We start from the raw sequence: 16,257 nt of genomic DNA, 5'->3' as shown, positions 1-16,257 counted from the left end.
AAACTGAGATGGGCTTACTTAATATTGAAGAGCATGAATTGTTTGAAACAATGCCGTAAAGGGAAGCCGGTGCATCTCCTGACTCGGTCTAGTGAAATCCAGTTTAATAATTTATGCCAGTTTTCTAAAAACCTTGTTTCAGGGAATGCACTGTAATTGACAGAGAAATAATAAAGAACAAAAGCACGTGTCAGTTGAATCATTTCTGTTGCGTTCATTTGTGAAAACCTTCCAAAAATAGTCGCACGAAAAATCATGTTGAACCGCTACGGTTGGACATCAAAACATTGTTAAGATGAAACTAAGTCAGTTAGTTGTATGTTGCTAACGACGTTCGCTTCAAGTTGGGTTGTTAAGCTTCATTTCTGATCATGACGAACCTGGGTTCTCATTGGAGTCTGATATTCGAGTTCCTTATGTTATGTGCTGTCGGCATAACCATCTCGAAAACAACCCTAAGCACTAACGTGTCCCGCAGGTCTCTGCTCCGAAGGACAAGTGTCACAACATGTATACTTCCAACAATTTTTACGCAGGCCCGAATAAGAAGGTCGAAGCGCTGCTGCATGAAATAAAGCGGGAGCTCGGTGAGATGCGACAGGAATTCAAGTCTGATGGGAAACAAAACGACAAGTAAAGGTCAGGGTAAGTCGGTTTCCAACTTAAATTGCGCAAAAGTAAATGAAAGATTACGAAAAGTGTTTTTCAGTGATTTCTATCACAGAACTGTTATCGTGTTTCTAGAAACTGATCGTTAAAGTATTTAGTGGCACGACTGACTTCTCGGTTGACAAAGTTTAAACAAGATGAAATGCGAAGAAAAAATGTTGTTGTTTTATTCTCCGCTTGGGCTGCTTCAATTTTAGTTTTAGTAAAAGGTAAGCGCTGATGCCGGGATCTTTTACTTTGCAATTATCAGTTGACAAGAACTGTGCGGACGTCTTCAAGGCTGGTAAACGAATGAGCGGTGTTTATACCATCGACCCTGACAATGCTGGAGCCTTTGATGTGTTCTGTGACCAAACGACAACCGGGGCGGGGGGGGGGGGGTGGTGGGCAGTGTTCCATAAGAGACTGGATGGCTCGGATGATTTCTACCGCGGTTGGGATGACTACAAATGAGGCTTCGGAAATCTGAGCGGTGGGCTCGGATTGGACAAGATTCGTCGCCTGACAAAACAACGAAGCAGGCTTCGGGTGGATCTTGAAGACACGACTGGAAAAACAGCATATGCCGAGTACGATTTCTTTGGTGTGGCTAGTGAGAATGGCAAATACAAACCGAGTCTTGGAACATACTCTGGTACGTGTTTTGACGCTTCTTCCTTTCTATCAGCCATTTTGCGAAGATCAATTGACAAGAGTTGGCCAGTGTTAAAGAATATTTTAAAAAAAGCTTTCAATATAATTTAAATCGAGCCTAAAAGTCATACTTCCTGATGTGAAATGCATTGCCAAAGTGTTAAACAAGATTTCCTAGTTTTATGTCTGTCAACATTGTGTAATTTTTCCCTTTTTATGTGAATTTGTAGGAACTGCTGGCGACTCTCTTTCTTATCATCGTGGTTCTGCATTCTCCACCAAAGATCGCGACAACGACAACGATTCTGGCAACTGTGCCACGCGTTGCAAGGCAGGCTGGTGGTTCAATGTTTGTCTCCACTCCAATCTGAATGGTCTCTATCATCGTGGCAAACATTCCACGTCCTGGGAAGGTGTGAACTGGAACCAATGGAAAGGCCACCGCTAAACGTGCTGAGATGAAAATCTAACCAGTTAAGAACTAGAACCAAGTGTACTTACACGGCTTTGGTAGTTCAATATACTTTAAATGCATTAGTTACTTGGGTCCTGAATCTCGTAGTCAGTGATTAAATCAAAGAAAATTTGCATTTTTGAGTCGAGAGAAATTGAGGTGCACTGATTCTGTAAGTAAGCTTTCCTCATTTTCCCATTGTATCGCTGATGTGATCTTCAGATCTAAATCGATTTAATATGTGATGGATTTATTTTCCTTGTGTACGTGAACAATTCGCTTCATTGTAGCTAGTCGCTTCATTCAAGTTGTTGTTGTTCCATCTACTTGTCCGTCTTGATTGATAACGAAAGACTCACAAGGAACGCGGAGCATGGGGGGGCTTTAGACCCCCCCTCCCAATTTCAAGCAAAAAATACATAAAATAATAAGTTTACAAATATCTCCAGACCCCCTCCAAGTTAGCGCCTCTGGCGCTCGCTTGTAAGTCCCCCCTCCGCCCGTCCGACCCCCCTCCCCAAATTCAAAATACGCTCCGCCATTGCTTCCCAAGGATCGAATATTTTTATTCAGATGATTGAACGAAATTTTTGGTCGTTTCAGTTTGGTAGCGTGCTTTCAAATTAAACTGCTCATCCCATTTCAGCGAGGGAAGAGAAACTGAGAAAGTGACTGAAAGGATTACACAGCATCACTTTCTTTAAAGGTCCTTAATGGCTCTTATTGCAGTCGAGCCTGCTGTCAAATATTCCTTTGTTTAAAAAGGCGTACAAAAGAGGTGAACGGGTCAATACAAAGCAAAATTGACCCTTTCGCCTCGTTTGCACGTCAAACCGCTGATAACTTCAATAACAGCTTTGTGCTGCAAGATCGATGTTCCAACCTTCAAAGGCTGATATTTTAACTAGTAATTTTATTTGCCTGTCGTTTAAAAACGCCAATGCTTTTGACTCAGTAATGTCCATTTGGAGCCAAATCGTTTAATTTTGCCTCGCTCACTCAAAAATGTCAGGAGAATTCCCTTCCGCAATACGAAATCAGCTCAGTCAAAAATGAGACAAATTGTCTTACTTTCGGATTTATGCCCTGTACTCGTTTCTTTTTTTTTGTTAAGACCACGTGACCCCTAAACGATTGAACGCGGCAAAATATCGAGGCCTAGGAACTAGGCAACGTAAAACGGATACTTGGAGATAAAGCAATGCCTTTTTTTCTTCAAGTTAATATGCAGCGCCAATAAACAAACAAAGTGATGGTAAGTAACTAAGTCTTAATTATTCACAACAAGAAAAACGTTATCAGTTGCGGTTGGCTTGACTCGTAAGCCAAAGAAATTTAAAGTCGAAGAGTTCATGTTTTCATTCGAAATGCTATAGAACACAAAAAGAAAGATGCTCTCAAAGTGGTCAGGATTTGTATAAAAATCGACAGAGACCCAACTCGATCGTTTGATTCATCAGTGATTTATTCGTGCGATTTCTGAGGTGAATAATGAGCCGGGTAGGATTTTCTTATTACAGATTCTTCCCACACTGAACAAAATTTCACCAAGTAAAGGAAAACTTGGATCCAGTTCCGTTCAGAAGCTGTTCTCAAGAGTAAGCTGGTGAAACTCGATTTTGAAATATTCTTATTACCCTCGCAAGGTTTTGGACCAGAGGCCAAAACCCGAGGATTACAAGGAATTACAAGGAATTTCAAAAAAGTAAGAAATGTGTTGGTAGTATGTGAAGCGTTTTCGATTTGATGAAACTAGTTGCGCACGGTGGTCTCGGGTAATGGGCAAGGAACGCGGGCTCACAAAATGGCTGCTGTGGTGTCGGGTACATGAAATTCTTGATTTCAAGGTTCTTGCAGCCACGAGTTCGCGTTTCGCGACCTTCTAGCAGCATTTCAAGGTTCCTGTAACCACGAGTTCGCGTTTCGCCATCTTCGAGCAGCATTTTAAGGTCAAAAAATACTCTCCAATTACAATATGCAGCAATATGGCCTGCATGACGATTTTAGCGCGATCAAATGAATCACTTCGAAATGGCCGAGATTCTCATGTAGGACAAATTGAAAACGATTTCAAAGATCCTGAAATTGATTTTGGGAGAAAAACAACTTAGAAGGTATCGTAGGAAATTCTGAAGTATACTAGAAATTCGAGGCCAATGTTAAATACCCTTCCGATCGCCAGTTTTACCTTTGGCATCTCGTTTATTCGGATCGCTTCTTTGTATTGAGTAATCCTACGTGGCGTAGAGCTCATGTGACGGCTGGGTGACTTTGCAGGGATCGAAATGTAAATGCAATTGTTTTGCAGCGTTTTCGTTGAGGTCGAAAAGCTTGACTCTAATTTACATATATGCTGACTGTAACGCGATACTTTCGTTTACATCTCGGAAAAAATCGACTTTCGTTCTGCTTTCGAGATACGTTTCCTCGTATATCAAGACAAATGGTTTGTTTCAGCATCAAATTGGAACAGTAGAGTAGTTTGGCTTAATTTTTTGTTTTGCTGCAGATTTTTAACCTTTTTTTCCCTACAAAGTTCTACTGAGTGAAATTTTTGTAAAAGAAATATTAGTTTCCATGAAGGCAATGCAACTTTTTTTTTTGCAGAAAGTACTTTTAGCGTCCTTTCTAATGAGATGTGGTAAACTGCTCTGCCGTAAATGCTTCGGGAGAGTATTATGTAAAGAATATTTAACAATTATTCCATGAGCGCGCGTTGGATATGAGATGGTAAATAGCCAACGAGGTCCGTAGGGCCTCGTTGGCTATAACCAATCTCATATCCAACAAGCGCAAATGGAATAATTGTTTTATTAAATTCGGTGCGTTTGTATACTTGGAAATTATAGCTTAATTTTATTGGGTTTTAATTTTACAAAGCGACCGGAAATCGATGTGGCGAAAACAACAACAAGTGGGAAATCACATGACATGCCCGCCGTTTGTAAAATTAGTTGAATGAAAAATTTGAAAGCGAAGCAAGCGAATTTGCTGAATTAATTTACAATCAAGTAGAATTCAAGGAACGTATATCAAATGAAGGAGATGTAAACTTGTTCAGAAAGTTTGAAAAGCGTTCAAGTTCGAGTCATGGAGAAGAGCCGAATAATTGTGTACTTGCACATTGCCGTTGTAATAACGCTGCGGAAAACTTTGATCGCCGTGTGATACAGACGTTGTGCCAAAATTATGCTCGACAAGACCTCTTTAGGAGTTCCCTTGCTTTGAAAGCCATGGCATTTCGAGCTGTATGTGTGGAGCTCATTGTTGGCCAGACTCAGAGTCAGAGACAGAAACTATCTTAGCGTCAGATTCATCTTCAGAATCTCCGAGGCCACCCTGATGGTTTTTCGTGGCTGCTAAAGAACCGGGCTTACTCCGATTCAGCTCAAAACACTGACTCCTTGAGGTGTTTTTCGCAAGGACAGCAATGATGCCTGTTTTCCTGAGGCCTTTTACAAATGCTCTAATAATTTATTTGCCTGGTCAGAGATAATGGAAAACGGTTTGTTGTGCGGCGGCGTACGAAGGAAATGATCAATGGCGGCTCTCCTTATGGATTTAATCGATGAACTTTTGCAATACATGCCATCTTTCTTCCTCGTAGACGTGTAAAAACACTTCAAACAAACATTCAGTTCTTCTTTTGACATTGCTTATATCGGTTTCGGAAATTTGGTGCCACCAGGACTAGCAAGCCATTCTGTTAAGGTAAACATTGTTTTTGTTACATAATCTTCATGAGTGCGTAAAATCTCGACTGTCATATTTTAATTTTGCAACTTTTCGAGGAAACTTAACGTATGCGTACCGTTAAATAATCTAATCTCGAACTTTGTGGCTTTGTTGTTGTTACTGGGACGGCATTGTCCATAAGTTCCTGCATTTCTTCTGTAGATAGCTCACCGAATCTGTTTTTTTTTCGTCCATGTTTTTCTCGACGAAACTTGGCTTCCCGCGAAAAAGTTTATGCCGAGCGACATTTACCGCATTCATTTCCATATAAGGTCAAACGCAGGTTAATGGCATGTAACGTAGATCCAGTGAACCAATAAGAAAGCTAGAATTGCATTATCCGAGGTTGAGAATTTAATAACGTGATAGAATGAGTTAAACAGAATGTGTTGGTTTAGTTAACTTAGTTGATTGTTTGGATCATATTCATGGTAAGATGCCTAAGTTTCTGGAACAGCATGAGTGATATAGTTTACAAAAAAAAAATTTTTTTAGTTCATACAAAAATGTTCAATATTCTTGTTTTCAATCAGCAGCAATAAAAAGAAAGCGGGGGTAGATTTAGTGATAACTATTACTAGTTTTATAATAACGACGGGCATTGTTAAATTAAGACAAAACTGAATTGAAACGGGACTGTTCTGGGTTTTTGTTTGTTTGGGTTTTTCTTACATAAAACTATACATCGTCTCTATGCTAATTCTAAAGTAACGGACTAATTACTAATATACAGGCGTAATTCTAATGTCAACAATTCACACGAGCCAGAATAAAAAGATAATGCTGTCAGGACAAAGGGTTGTTTAAATTTGTTTTGGATCGATTTTGGACGACGTCAGATTGGAGAAGAAAATGTGTACAATAAAGTATTAGTTACGTAACTGATCCGTTAAGGATGAAGGTTGTTGACAAATTTTATATATTTTGTATATTTACTGTCGTATCCTCTTAGTACATAAGTTAGCCCAGAGAAACACCCAACAAGTCGACCATGTGGTACTTTATTTCCCTCCCCTGATCCTTCTTGCCCATTTCATGATGTACATACACGAAACGTATCTAGGTTATTACATCACGCAGTACACAGTATTTACGTTTTTAACGAAAACTAAGTTCTGGAATCAGGGTTGAGTGAGTTATCACACAAGGCGCGAAAATAATAGATTATCATAGTGAATTTGCTGTGCAAAAATGGCGGATTCGGTAACAAATTCTTGGGTAGCCGACTGAGTCTTGTAATACGCATTCAGTCATTTGTCAGAAGAGACTCGTTCCGAGGCCATCACTTCCCCACACCACAAAAGCACAGGAGACTAGGCACCAGCTAAGTTCGCTAAGAGATCTGGGATTGTTTTGTCAGCTTTAAAATGGCCTCTTGACTGAGACAAAACTATGGGACACTGGCAATGTTACGAGTTACGAGCCACACCTGTCATAGGGTGAACCAGTCAGGGGAACAAGTACCAGCTGAAAACGAATATTTCAAGTATATGAGGATGGACTGTGCTCACAGTTTTCGCCTTCGTTGCTAATAAGAGGCAAATCGAAGCACGTGCCTCAATCATTGTTTTGCTTTTTGTTGTTTATAGACCGTTTTCACGTGACGTCATCACTTTCTAAAATCCAAAACTAAAGAGCCACCGAAGTTTTTATCCTCATCAGGCATAAGAGGCGGTATATTTACATCTCTGTACAATTTTACAGCTCAATGACGTGCTTCGTTTGGAAACCAGAGCATTTTGAATTTCAGGGTTTTGGAGGTGCGTAACATAAGGCTACGATCGAGTTTGTTGAAAATACATAATTTTTATCTCATGATCTTGAGCCTTTTTAGAAGTTACAGCATTAGGAAAAGTGCTTATTTAAATGCTTGGTTGTTCAGTACTGATAATCAGTCGCCTAGATTGGCAAAGAGAGTTCCAGATGTTTACACTATTTTCCGGCCGCCATATTGGTGTACCACGGAGGTGCACCAACATGGCGTTTTCATACTGGGCTCTGTAAATTTCTGCGAAACATTTCGACGAATATCTGAAGTTTGGGGAAACGCACAGGCCTAAAACTTGGAGAAGTGTCTTATTTAGGTATCTTCTATAATATCACAATTTCTCAGCTTTTTCCACTGGATGGTTTTCGATTATTTTTTCATGGCGTGACAGTGAAAACGATCTATAGTCATCACAAACACCCTAAATACCTAGGAAAAGGTTTTACCCATGAACAGAGCCTCAGTCCTTATATCTATGAACATTTCTGGCTACGGCCCTGCTTTGATTGGATAAAAATCGGAAACTCTTCAACTGCTTCAACGAGGACTACCCAAAAGCGATCCGTGTTTCTTCGACTGATATTGTTATTATCGGATTACAAAGCCAAGGTGTGCTTCAACAGTAGAGACAGCTGGGTTGTTCGTGGTGGGAAGGCCGTATGAGTTGTATGAGAGTTCAACTATTTGCGACCCGCTGATCTATACTAAGGTAAACATGATACTTACTGTCAATTGCTGATTGTTTAATTAATGTACATCTGTAATTCACAACAGCAGTTGTTGTATTTTCACAACATTCTACTGCAGTTTTCTAGACCCAGATAAATAGTTTTACCAAAATAACGGGTCTAGACATGAAGATATTTGATTTATACATGACTTACAAGTCGTCTATAAATAATATTTTCCCATGATAATTTTACTTCAACGAAAGGATAAATATCAATTGTATCAATTCCTTTGACATGATTACACGCACGTGTATTAAAATTGTTACAATTTGTGTAATAATTGCATATTTGTTATACATTATATTTGGGGATTATATTAAAATATTTTCGTACAATATATTTGTTGTACTTGATTTTCATTTTCGCTTATGCTTTCTGTGCACAAGCAATTGAAAACATACATTTACATGGAATTTCCTAAAAGATATGAAAATAAGATATCGTTTCCGGCATAGGTATGAATAAAATGAGAGCAAAGCATTTTTAAGACAAAGTGGAGAAGCAGTGACGTGGAAGTGGCTACAAACACAATACAAAGCACCTACTGGTTAAAACTTTAAAACTGGAATACAGAAAACTCAACACTAAAATAGCGTCTTTAAAATGCAGTAGTTTTCGATTGATTGTTGAACGTAATAACTGGTTTGCTTCAGTGTGGCGTGTATCAACCAATCAGAGAAAGCGTATTGTTTCTTCGACCAATCAGAGGCAAAACAGCAACCAAGTACGCGCGTTTTCCCGCGGTCTTGAATCACGTTACCTATTTTTGTTTTGCCCTCTGATTTGTTTACTGCGTCATAGTCGTTTGTTGAGAATGGCCGAGTACTTTCGTGTTGGTGATAAGACAGTCAATAGAAACCCGGCAAACAACTAGGTCTTTAGAACTTGTAGAGCAACCAAAATAAACTAGGTACTCCATAGCCCAGAGGTTTTGAATCAGGAAACACACCATGCCGGCTGGCGCACGTTAAATACGCATTTCAAAACAATTGAATCACACCCGCATATCGCAATAAGTTTCGGTCCGTTAGAAACTGGCCAAACCAGTTAGCCACACGACCACGCGCGTATCAAGAAAACCGGCTCAACATTGATAACAATAGGCATTGTTATAAGACCTAAAATTGGTCTTATATGGTCATTTTGAACAATGGCGGTATAAGCTTCTAAATGCCCGCGGGAGTTTTTGAAATTTCCGATTACAATACGAGCGCGAAATTTAAACGATCGGAAAGACTGAATGGAAGACAAATTCTCCCGAGGGGAGATGGTATTGGTATAATCCTGTCGGTGCAAATAGTTGCGGTGGGGTGGCTGGTAGGGTGACGGTTGTACACATGTATTTAAAAGTGAAAGTAAAAGCTGCCGACAAGTAAGGCATCTTTTTGCTTTAAAATTGCTCTAACCTGATAAACTCACCACGCGTGGGAGTGAAAGTGAAGTTCGCATTTGGCTAGATTGCGAACAGGCTCTCTTTCGCTCTAAAACCCATAAGATCAGTGTAGGATGAACGCGAAAATAGCGAGCGCGATAATCGAGCGGCAAAGCTGCTCGCTTCGCGCTCCCGCTGTTTCCGCGTTCGACCCACGGATTGAAAAGCAGGAGGAGAGACTGCTTTCAGTCGAGCATTCGGCCACAGATTAATAGCTCTTAACAGCGCTTCGAAGCTCGCGCATCTTTCCTCGCCGACCGATTGATGTCCACAGCGATTTCCAGCGGAAAGAAATCAGGGAACAAATAATTAAAATTACAGACGCGATGTTTTGGGTAGCGTTTCTCCGCTCTTTAATAATTTCCGCTTTACTCTCAACGTATTTTTTGTGAATCACGACTCCACCGTTCTGCGAGCTTGATTGAAAACAACGGCGCTCTTTCACAACTAAAAAGTCACACCTCGCTTATAAAGTGCCGCGCGCTCGACTGAAAACAGTTGAGTCAAAATCTGGACGCTCCGCGAACACTCAAAAAATTGAAAACGAATAACTTCCATGACGATTGCCAGGTTTCAGAGAAAGATTTATACGCGCAAAAACAGAATTTCAGTCACGCATTCTTCACTCTAACCACCGCGCGGTCGACTTAATAAAAAACAGAAAAGTTGTAACGCCGCACGAATGACAGAAAAAGAATGTTTTCAGCAGCATACCTATTAAAACGAGTCGGAATTAGAATAAAGAGGGATTTAAACCGGGGGTTGTATTTAGAGAGACGTGGTCCGAATGCGACACATGTGGATAATTAGTTTTTGAATTGTGATCACCTCGATGAGCACAGCGGCAGTCAATTTGCCTTGGGGTACATCGGTGAGAATTGACTTTACGAGAGAAAAAATTACGCTGCCCACCCCCAAGTGCAGCTTAATTGTTCTGCCGAAAGTTTTCCGAACAACGGCGACGATTTTGGTTTGGCTTCGGACGAAGTCCCTCAGGGTTACCAAGAACAAAAGGCTATTCATTTTTGCTTAACGTGTGATGTTGAACCGGAACAATAGACCATTTCTTGATACGCGTATCTTTGACATTTTGACCAATAAGAATCAATCTAATACCAAAGGCATTTACCATGGCTTTGAAGCCCTTTCCCAGTATATCTTATAACCCCAAAGAGATACTAAGAGATACAGCCTAAAAGTTCTGAAAATAATCAAACTATTTCAAAAAACAACATGAACCTCAGAGCTGGCATTCATGGATTAAGAGACCAGTTTATAATGCGTTTTCTTAAAGTGGTTTTTCTTCATGGAGGAATAAAAATGATAAAAAATGGGGAAGATAAAAGGTCAGAAAAGAAAAATAAAAGGAAAATTGTGAGCCCCCTTGATGGTGGATGTCAAAGAAGGCTCTCTTTTGAGTGGTACATAGAAGGCCTTCTCTAGTGGCAGGCAGAGGAAACATTTCTCGAAAGAGGCATTGGAAGGCCCTTATTTGTGTGCCACATAGACGAGGTTCCCTCTTTAGAGGGGCTTCTGGGGGCAAGTTGACAAGCGAGCGTACTTATAAAAGCAAACCGGATTTCCTGAAAGATAAAAGCAGCTCAAACAGCTTGCATACGGTACGCTTTCTCCCTGTAGGAAATAAAAACCACGACATATCGGTTGTTCTTACACGGCACCAGGTGGAGTCGCGCCGTTTTCGCCATGCGGCATCAAGACTTTAATCTGGTCTTGCGTAAGCTGTGTTATCGTGCGAGATCGCTTCAAGGAAGGCGAGGGAGTGGCGCGCCATGTTCTTATGCTATCTCTTCTGACGTCACTGGGCTCCACGCAGTCTTCATCCGTAGCCACACTGGCCATAGGTGAGTCTAAACAAGCGTTAATCATCGTTGGATGAGTGATTAGCAAGTCCTGAATTTTATCAGGGTCTGGTCTGTTAGCCGGCTCTTGTCTCCAGCATTCTGTCAGTAAGGTGTTTCTGAAGTTTTGAAAGAGTTAAAACATGTTAGAGAGGTACACTGCCAGAAACTAATTCTCTGGCTTCGTGTTTCGTAACAATTTTAATTGGCTCAAGGGTTCTAGCTTTTGCCTCTCTGATTTGTTTCGATTCTAAGACCAGTTTGAATGTAGCAGCAGAGTAGCATACACACGTAAAAGCACACTTTACTTTGAGGAAGTTTCCAGGTTTTCAAAATAGCCCAGCGAATTAAGCTTAACAGATGAAAGAGACCTAGTTAACCCAATCGACGAACGAACCACTTTTCCACACCTCACAACATACAACAAAATACAACATGAGAAGAACAGTTAGAAGATTGGTTAAGGTGAGAACATACAGTTCACTTGCACATCCTTGAGGTTTATCCATGATGCGTCCCTGTTTGACTCTCTCCACTACTTCCCCGTTCGAGAAGCCCTGGTAAGGAAAACTAACGAACGTAGCCAGCTCCCACAATGTCACGCCCAGACTCCATACAGCAGACTTTGTGGTGAATACACCATCGGCAAGGGACTCGGGCGACATCCAACGAACTGGGAGCATGCCTATTGGTAAAACGCGAGGCATGTTAGCAGACATCATCAGAACACGGACAGAATGGTCGACCGGGAGGACTGGGACTGCTAAACGACACTTTGTAAAGATGAATGTCGTTAGGTCAGAAAAGGAAAAGACTATCTTCTTATTTTGATAAAACATGACCGCACCACTGTTCTCTGACTTTTCACTAGCAAGAAAACAACATTCACTGCCCGTAATGAAAACAACCAAAAGAAAGGTAACCAATTCACGCCTTTTAATTGCGTTAAGATCTTTTGTAGCAAACTAATTTTATCGACCATAATAAGACTTTTGTCAGCAACAGTCCAGATTAACACCTGCAGGAATTTTTTCGCAAAAATGAAGTCACCTACAAGATCTTCCAGTTTTCCCTTATCGTCTCTTCCTCTTCCGCAAACTAGACACGAGGATATCAGTTAGAACTGGCATAAATCAATCAGAATTTTACCTTTTCGTCCAAACCTGTAGTAATCCGAGTCGTACATGGCCCGAGCCATACCAAAGTCTCCGAGTTGGACCACATATCCTGATCCAACCATGCAGTTCCTCAAAGCAAGGTCACTACAACAAAAGGTCAGAGTAATGTTTTAATACAAATCACAACCCGTGGTGTTTCACCCTTTGCAGTTCTGGGTTCAACATAGAAATACAACAGTCAACAATACAACTAGAATAAAATTGATAAACTGCTAAAGAGTCTACGTCTTGATGTATATTGCTGGCTAGCCCGCCGTTCAGAACGAAAAAGGCTATGGGTAATAGCGCGTTTATGGTTGCAGCCACAGTCTTGTGGAACAGCCTTCCCCTGTCAATGAGGCAAGCTACGAACGTTAACACTTTTAAGCGTTTAGTTAAGTCTCATTTGTTCTCTAAGGCCTTTTGTTAAGATTTTATTGAAGTCCAATTCTCGAATCTATTATAGGATTTGATTTTAGGTCTTAAATTTCAAGTTGCGTTGGTAGTTTTAATTCTCAATTTGTAATTTGTAAGAATTTATCTAATTGTAATGCGCTTTTGACTATTTTTATTATTTTTATAGAAGAAGCGCTATATAAGTAATAAATATTATTGCTATTATTACTGTTGTTGTTGTTGTTATTATTATTATTTATTACTATTATTATTATTATTTGGCAACTTTTGCGATTGACAAAATTACCCACTAAATCAAAGAAAACCTAAAACCATTAATATTGTAGAAACACCAAACCAAAAGGTATCAAGTGAATACCCCATACATTACAGAAACAATGATGGTTGAAACTTGGACTGCGAGCAGTCTCTCTTTTCCTGAAAATCCGTGGGGAAAAACGCAAAACAAGTAAGCGTGCATGCGACCGTGACTTTGAGTGCGACGTACGAGCGGCGATGCCACGATCCGATAGTAGCGCGGGCGTCGGAAGACGATTACAGTCACGCTTGCACGCTTACTTGTTTTGCCTTCTTCGCACGGTTTTCAAGGAAAAGAGAGACTGCTCGCAGTCTAGTTGAAACTGGAAAAATTGAGAGAGTATAAACAAGGCTAGCTCACTATATGGCTGTCGATTCCGCTAAGGTGAACAGGTCTGACGAGTCTGTAGTTCCCTATGAAGGAGACGGCTCGTCTCCCTTATGACCCGCCCTTACAAACGAATTCTTGTGAGCATCAGCTTTGAACAAGTTATACATGACAGGAAATGACAATTTTCCAGAGTTGTGTACGCTCATGCAACACACAAGTTACAAGTTAACGAAACAATCTTCATCCCAGGCTGTAGTGGGAAAGCCAAAAAAAAAAAAAAAAAAAAAAAACATTGCACATACCGATGGACAAACTTCATTTCAGCAAGGTAGGCAAGACCGCTGGCAATGTCCACGGCCATCGAGGTCAACTTGTTAGGAGTAACATCTTCGGCCTGAAAATGGACACGCGTTATTAAAACTGGACCAACAAAACAAGCCACGTACACCTTAACTTATGAAATTCAAACGCAAACAACGGTAATCTATCACTATCGTGAACAGTCGCTCAAGGGAAATTCCTTTCGCAATTCGAATTCTATTTCCACTTCCGGGAATTGCCTAGACATTTGTCACGGATGTTGTCAAGTAATGAGACGTGACCTGTCTTGACGACGAGCTGATGTGACTATGTTTCAAGCGCTCCTGTTACACCTGACTCGACAATTTCGAACAATCGGAAATTCATTGGGAATTTAAGTTGCCGAAATTTAAGGCAGAAAGAGGGACCGATATCTCAACAAACTCTGCCGAATTTTTTCACATTTCTCTAATGTTTCAGGTATTTTGCCAGAGTCCGACTACGTTGAAATCAACAAGAGTACCTCTTTGCAGTCCTGATTTGCAAATTGACGTCTGGCTAACAAGAAGTTCTTTAGGTTACCTGAGAAAAACAACAGGAAATCATAAATAACACGACACGACAATAATTTGTAAAGAGAGCATTACCGAAAATGAATCAGTCAAAATGAAGGAAAAAAACATAGTTGGATGGGTTTAAAAATCGATTCTGAGTAAAGAACGAGTCAAACGGGAAAAATGAGACAACACGAGATGGAAAAAGATAGCTTGCGAGGGATTACCTAGACCAGACTGGGGATCAATTCTCTAACCATCATCCTCTCTTGATATAAACAAGCCTTCGCCGTTTGAATGGCTCGACATACTTATTTCCTAAGGCGATAGCATAACTTGACGATTCACGTTATTCAGGCATTTAACTGCCATGAAAGAATGCCACCACAAGGAAAATGTTGGACGTATTTGTCAAAGTAAAACACAACAAAACTCCAGCTATGTGTGTATATTCCCCAATTTTCAAAACTGCGCGTGTTGGCAAAAATATTTGAATGATACACACGATAGCCTCCATTTTTCGCAAAAATATGCTCGGATATTTGTCCTTGGACATTATCTGTTCCTCGAAGCTCAGTTTTCCTTGAGCTACGCTCTCGGAAAACCGCTCGCTTCTCGGAACACATAATGTCCGCGGACAAATATCCGAGCATATTTTCGCGCCAAATGGTGGCTATTGTTTATTTAACATACCGTGTATCATCAGCTCCATCACTGCAAAGGCGGGTTCTCCCTTAGTGCATACACCCAATAGTTTCACTATGTTCTTGTGATCAAACATCTTCATTGTTTCTGCCTCGCTGAGAAATTCAAGCTTTTAAGAAAAAACCATTACGAAAGTTTAGGAATGCGTTTATAATAAGAAGCTGATCTGTGGAAGCAAAGGGTAATTGCTTGAGGGGTTTGTGTATTGAAATTGAAAATGCACTCTTGCTTCTCTCAACTAGCATACGTCACAGACAAACACAACTAAGGGACTTTGTACTCCCCTCCTCGACGTAGAACAAAAATGCTCTCAGATAATATTTGCACTGAAGATATGCGTCGTTTTCCGGTGACCTTTAAAAGTACTGATGTGAAAGCCCTGGTTTTGTGTTTTTTGCGCTCCGCCACCGGTAGAAGAAACTCAGTGATTACAAACATTCATATTCGTTACTGGTTGCCATTCCTCGCTTAATGTCAGTTTTGAGAAATCAATATCCCACAGCCCAGCTAAGCTGATGGATTTCTTTACTCTCACCAAATATCTCCTTAGAAAAGTATCGTTGTCGTAAGGAGAACTTAATTGATCGCCACTATACCTTGTCCTCAGGTAAAGAACCAATCTTTAGAGACTTCACAGCCACTGGCACCCATTCCCCCTCGCCCCTCAGCCCAACAACTTCTCCCCCACACACGGCGCCAAACGCTCCTTCTCCGAGCTTGCGATTCAGGACAATGTTTTCCCGCGGGATTTCCCACTCGTCCAGGTGAAGCACTGGAGACTGTTCCATCAATCCTAACTCCTCCATCCTCTGCTGCGTTTCCTTGTACTTACGATCGTATCTGGCAAAAACAAATTGTCACTCACTGAATGTAGTGGATGCGCGGTGGCCTCATGGTTAGTACGCTCGTCTCCGGATCGAGAGGTCCGGGCTCTAGCCTTGGCCTGGGACATTGTGCTGTGTTCTTGGGCAAGACACTCAACTCTCACAGTGCCTCTCTTCACTTAAGTGTATAAATGCGTACCGGCGAATTTAGTGCTGGGGGTAACCCTGCGATGGACTGGCCTCCTATCCAGGGCGGAGTAGAAATACTCCTAGTCTCTTCATGCTACAGAAACCGGAGATAAGCGCCGGCCATATAGGCCGCTCAGGCTCACATGCAGACTTTACCATTGGATGCAATTCAAACGTGAAGATCCATGCCCTTTAATTTGAC

General features: G+C 40.9%; 1 protein-coding gene and 1 pseudogene across 2 annotated transcripts; one reads left to right on the top strand and one right to left on the bottom strand.

Moving 5' to 3' along the window:
• Positions 1-2,158, top strand: part of LOC149115047 (ryncolin-1-like) — a 2,454-nt pseudogene extending 296 nt beyond the window's left edge.
• Positions 2,159-7,985: 5,827 nt separating this feature from the next.
• LOC149115046 (insulin-like growth factor 1 receptor) lies at positions 7,986-16,051 on the bottom strand. Of its 2 annotated transcripts, none has more exons than XM_089285803.1 (7): positions 15,639-16,051; positions 15,031-15,151; positions 14,307-14,365; positions 13,786-13,877; positions 12,431-12,543; positions 11,759-11,966; positions 7,986-11,400 (listed from the first exon to the last, which is right to left on the bottom strand). In XM_089285803.1, exons 1-7 carry the CDS (start codon positions 15,846-15,848, stop codon positions 11,091-11,093), a joined length of 1,113 nt encoding a protein of 370 aa, XP_089141929.1. In that variant the 5' UTR covers positions 15,849-16,051; the 3' UTR covers positions 7,986-11,090. The 2 variants fall into 2 exon arrangements, with proteins under 2 accessions (XP_089141929.1, XP_089141930.1); XM_089285804.1 differs by having other exon boundaries at positions 13,798-13,877; positions 15,639-16,044.
• Between the last annotated feature and the right edge of the window lie 206 nt (positions 16,052-16,257).

This window comes from Orbicella faveolata, unplaced genomic scaffold, assembly GCF_042242905.1.
Source record: "Orbicella faveolata isolate gen_17 unplaced genomic scaffold, um_ofav_v1 contig_13, whole genome shotgun sequence".
In the NCBI taxonomy this organism is placed as follows: domain Eukaryota; kingdom Metazoa; phylum Cnidaria; class Anthozoa; order Scleractinia; family Merulinidae; genus Orbicella; species Orbicella faveolata.
Note: the sequence above shows the minus strand (reverse complement) of the source record. Positions and strands in the feature narration are given on the sequence as shown.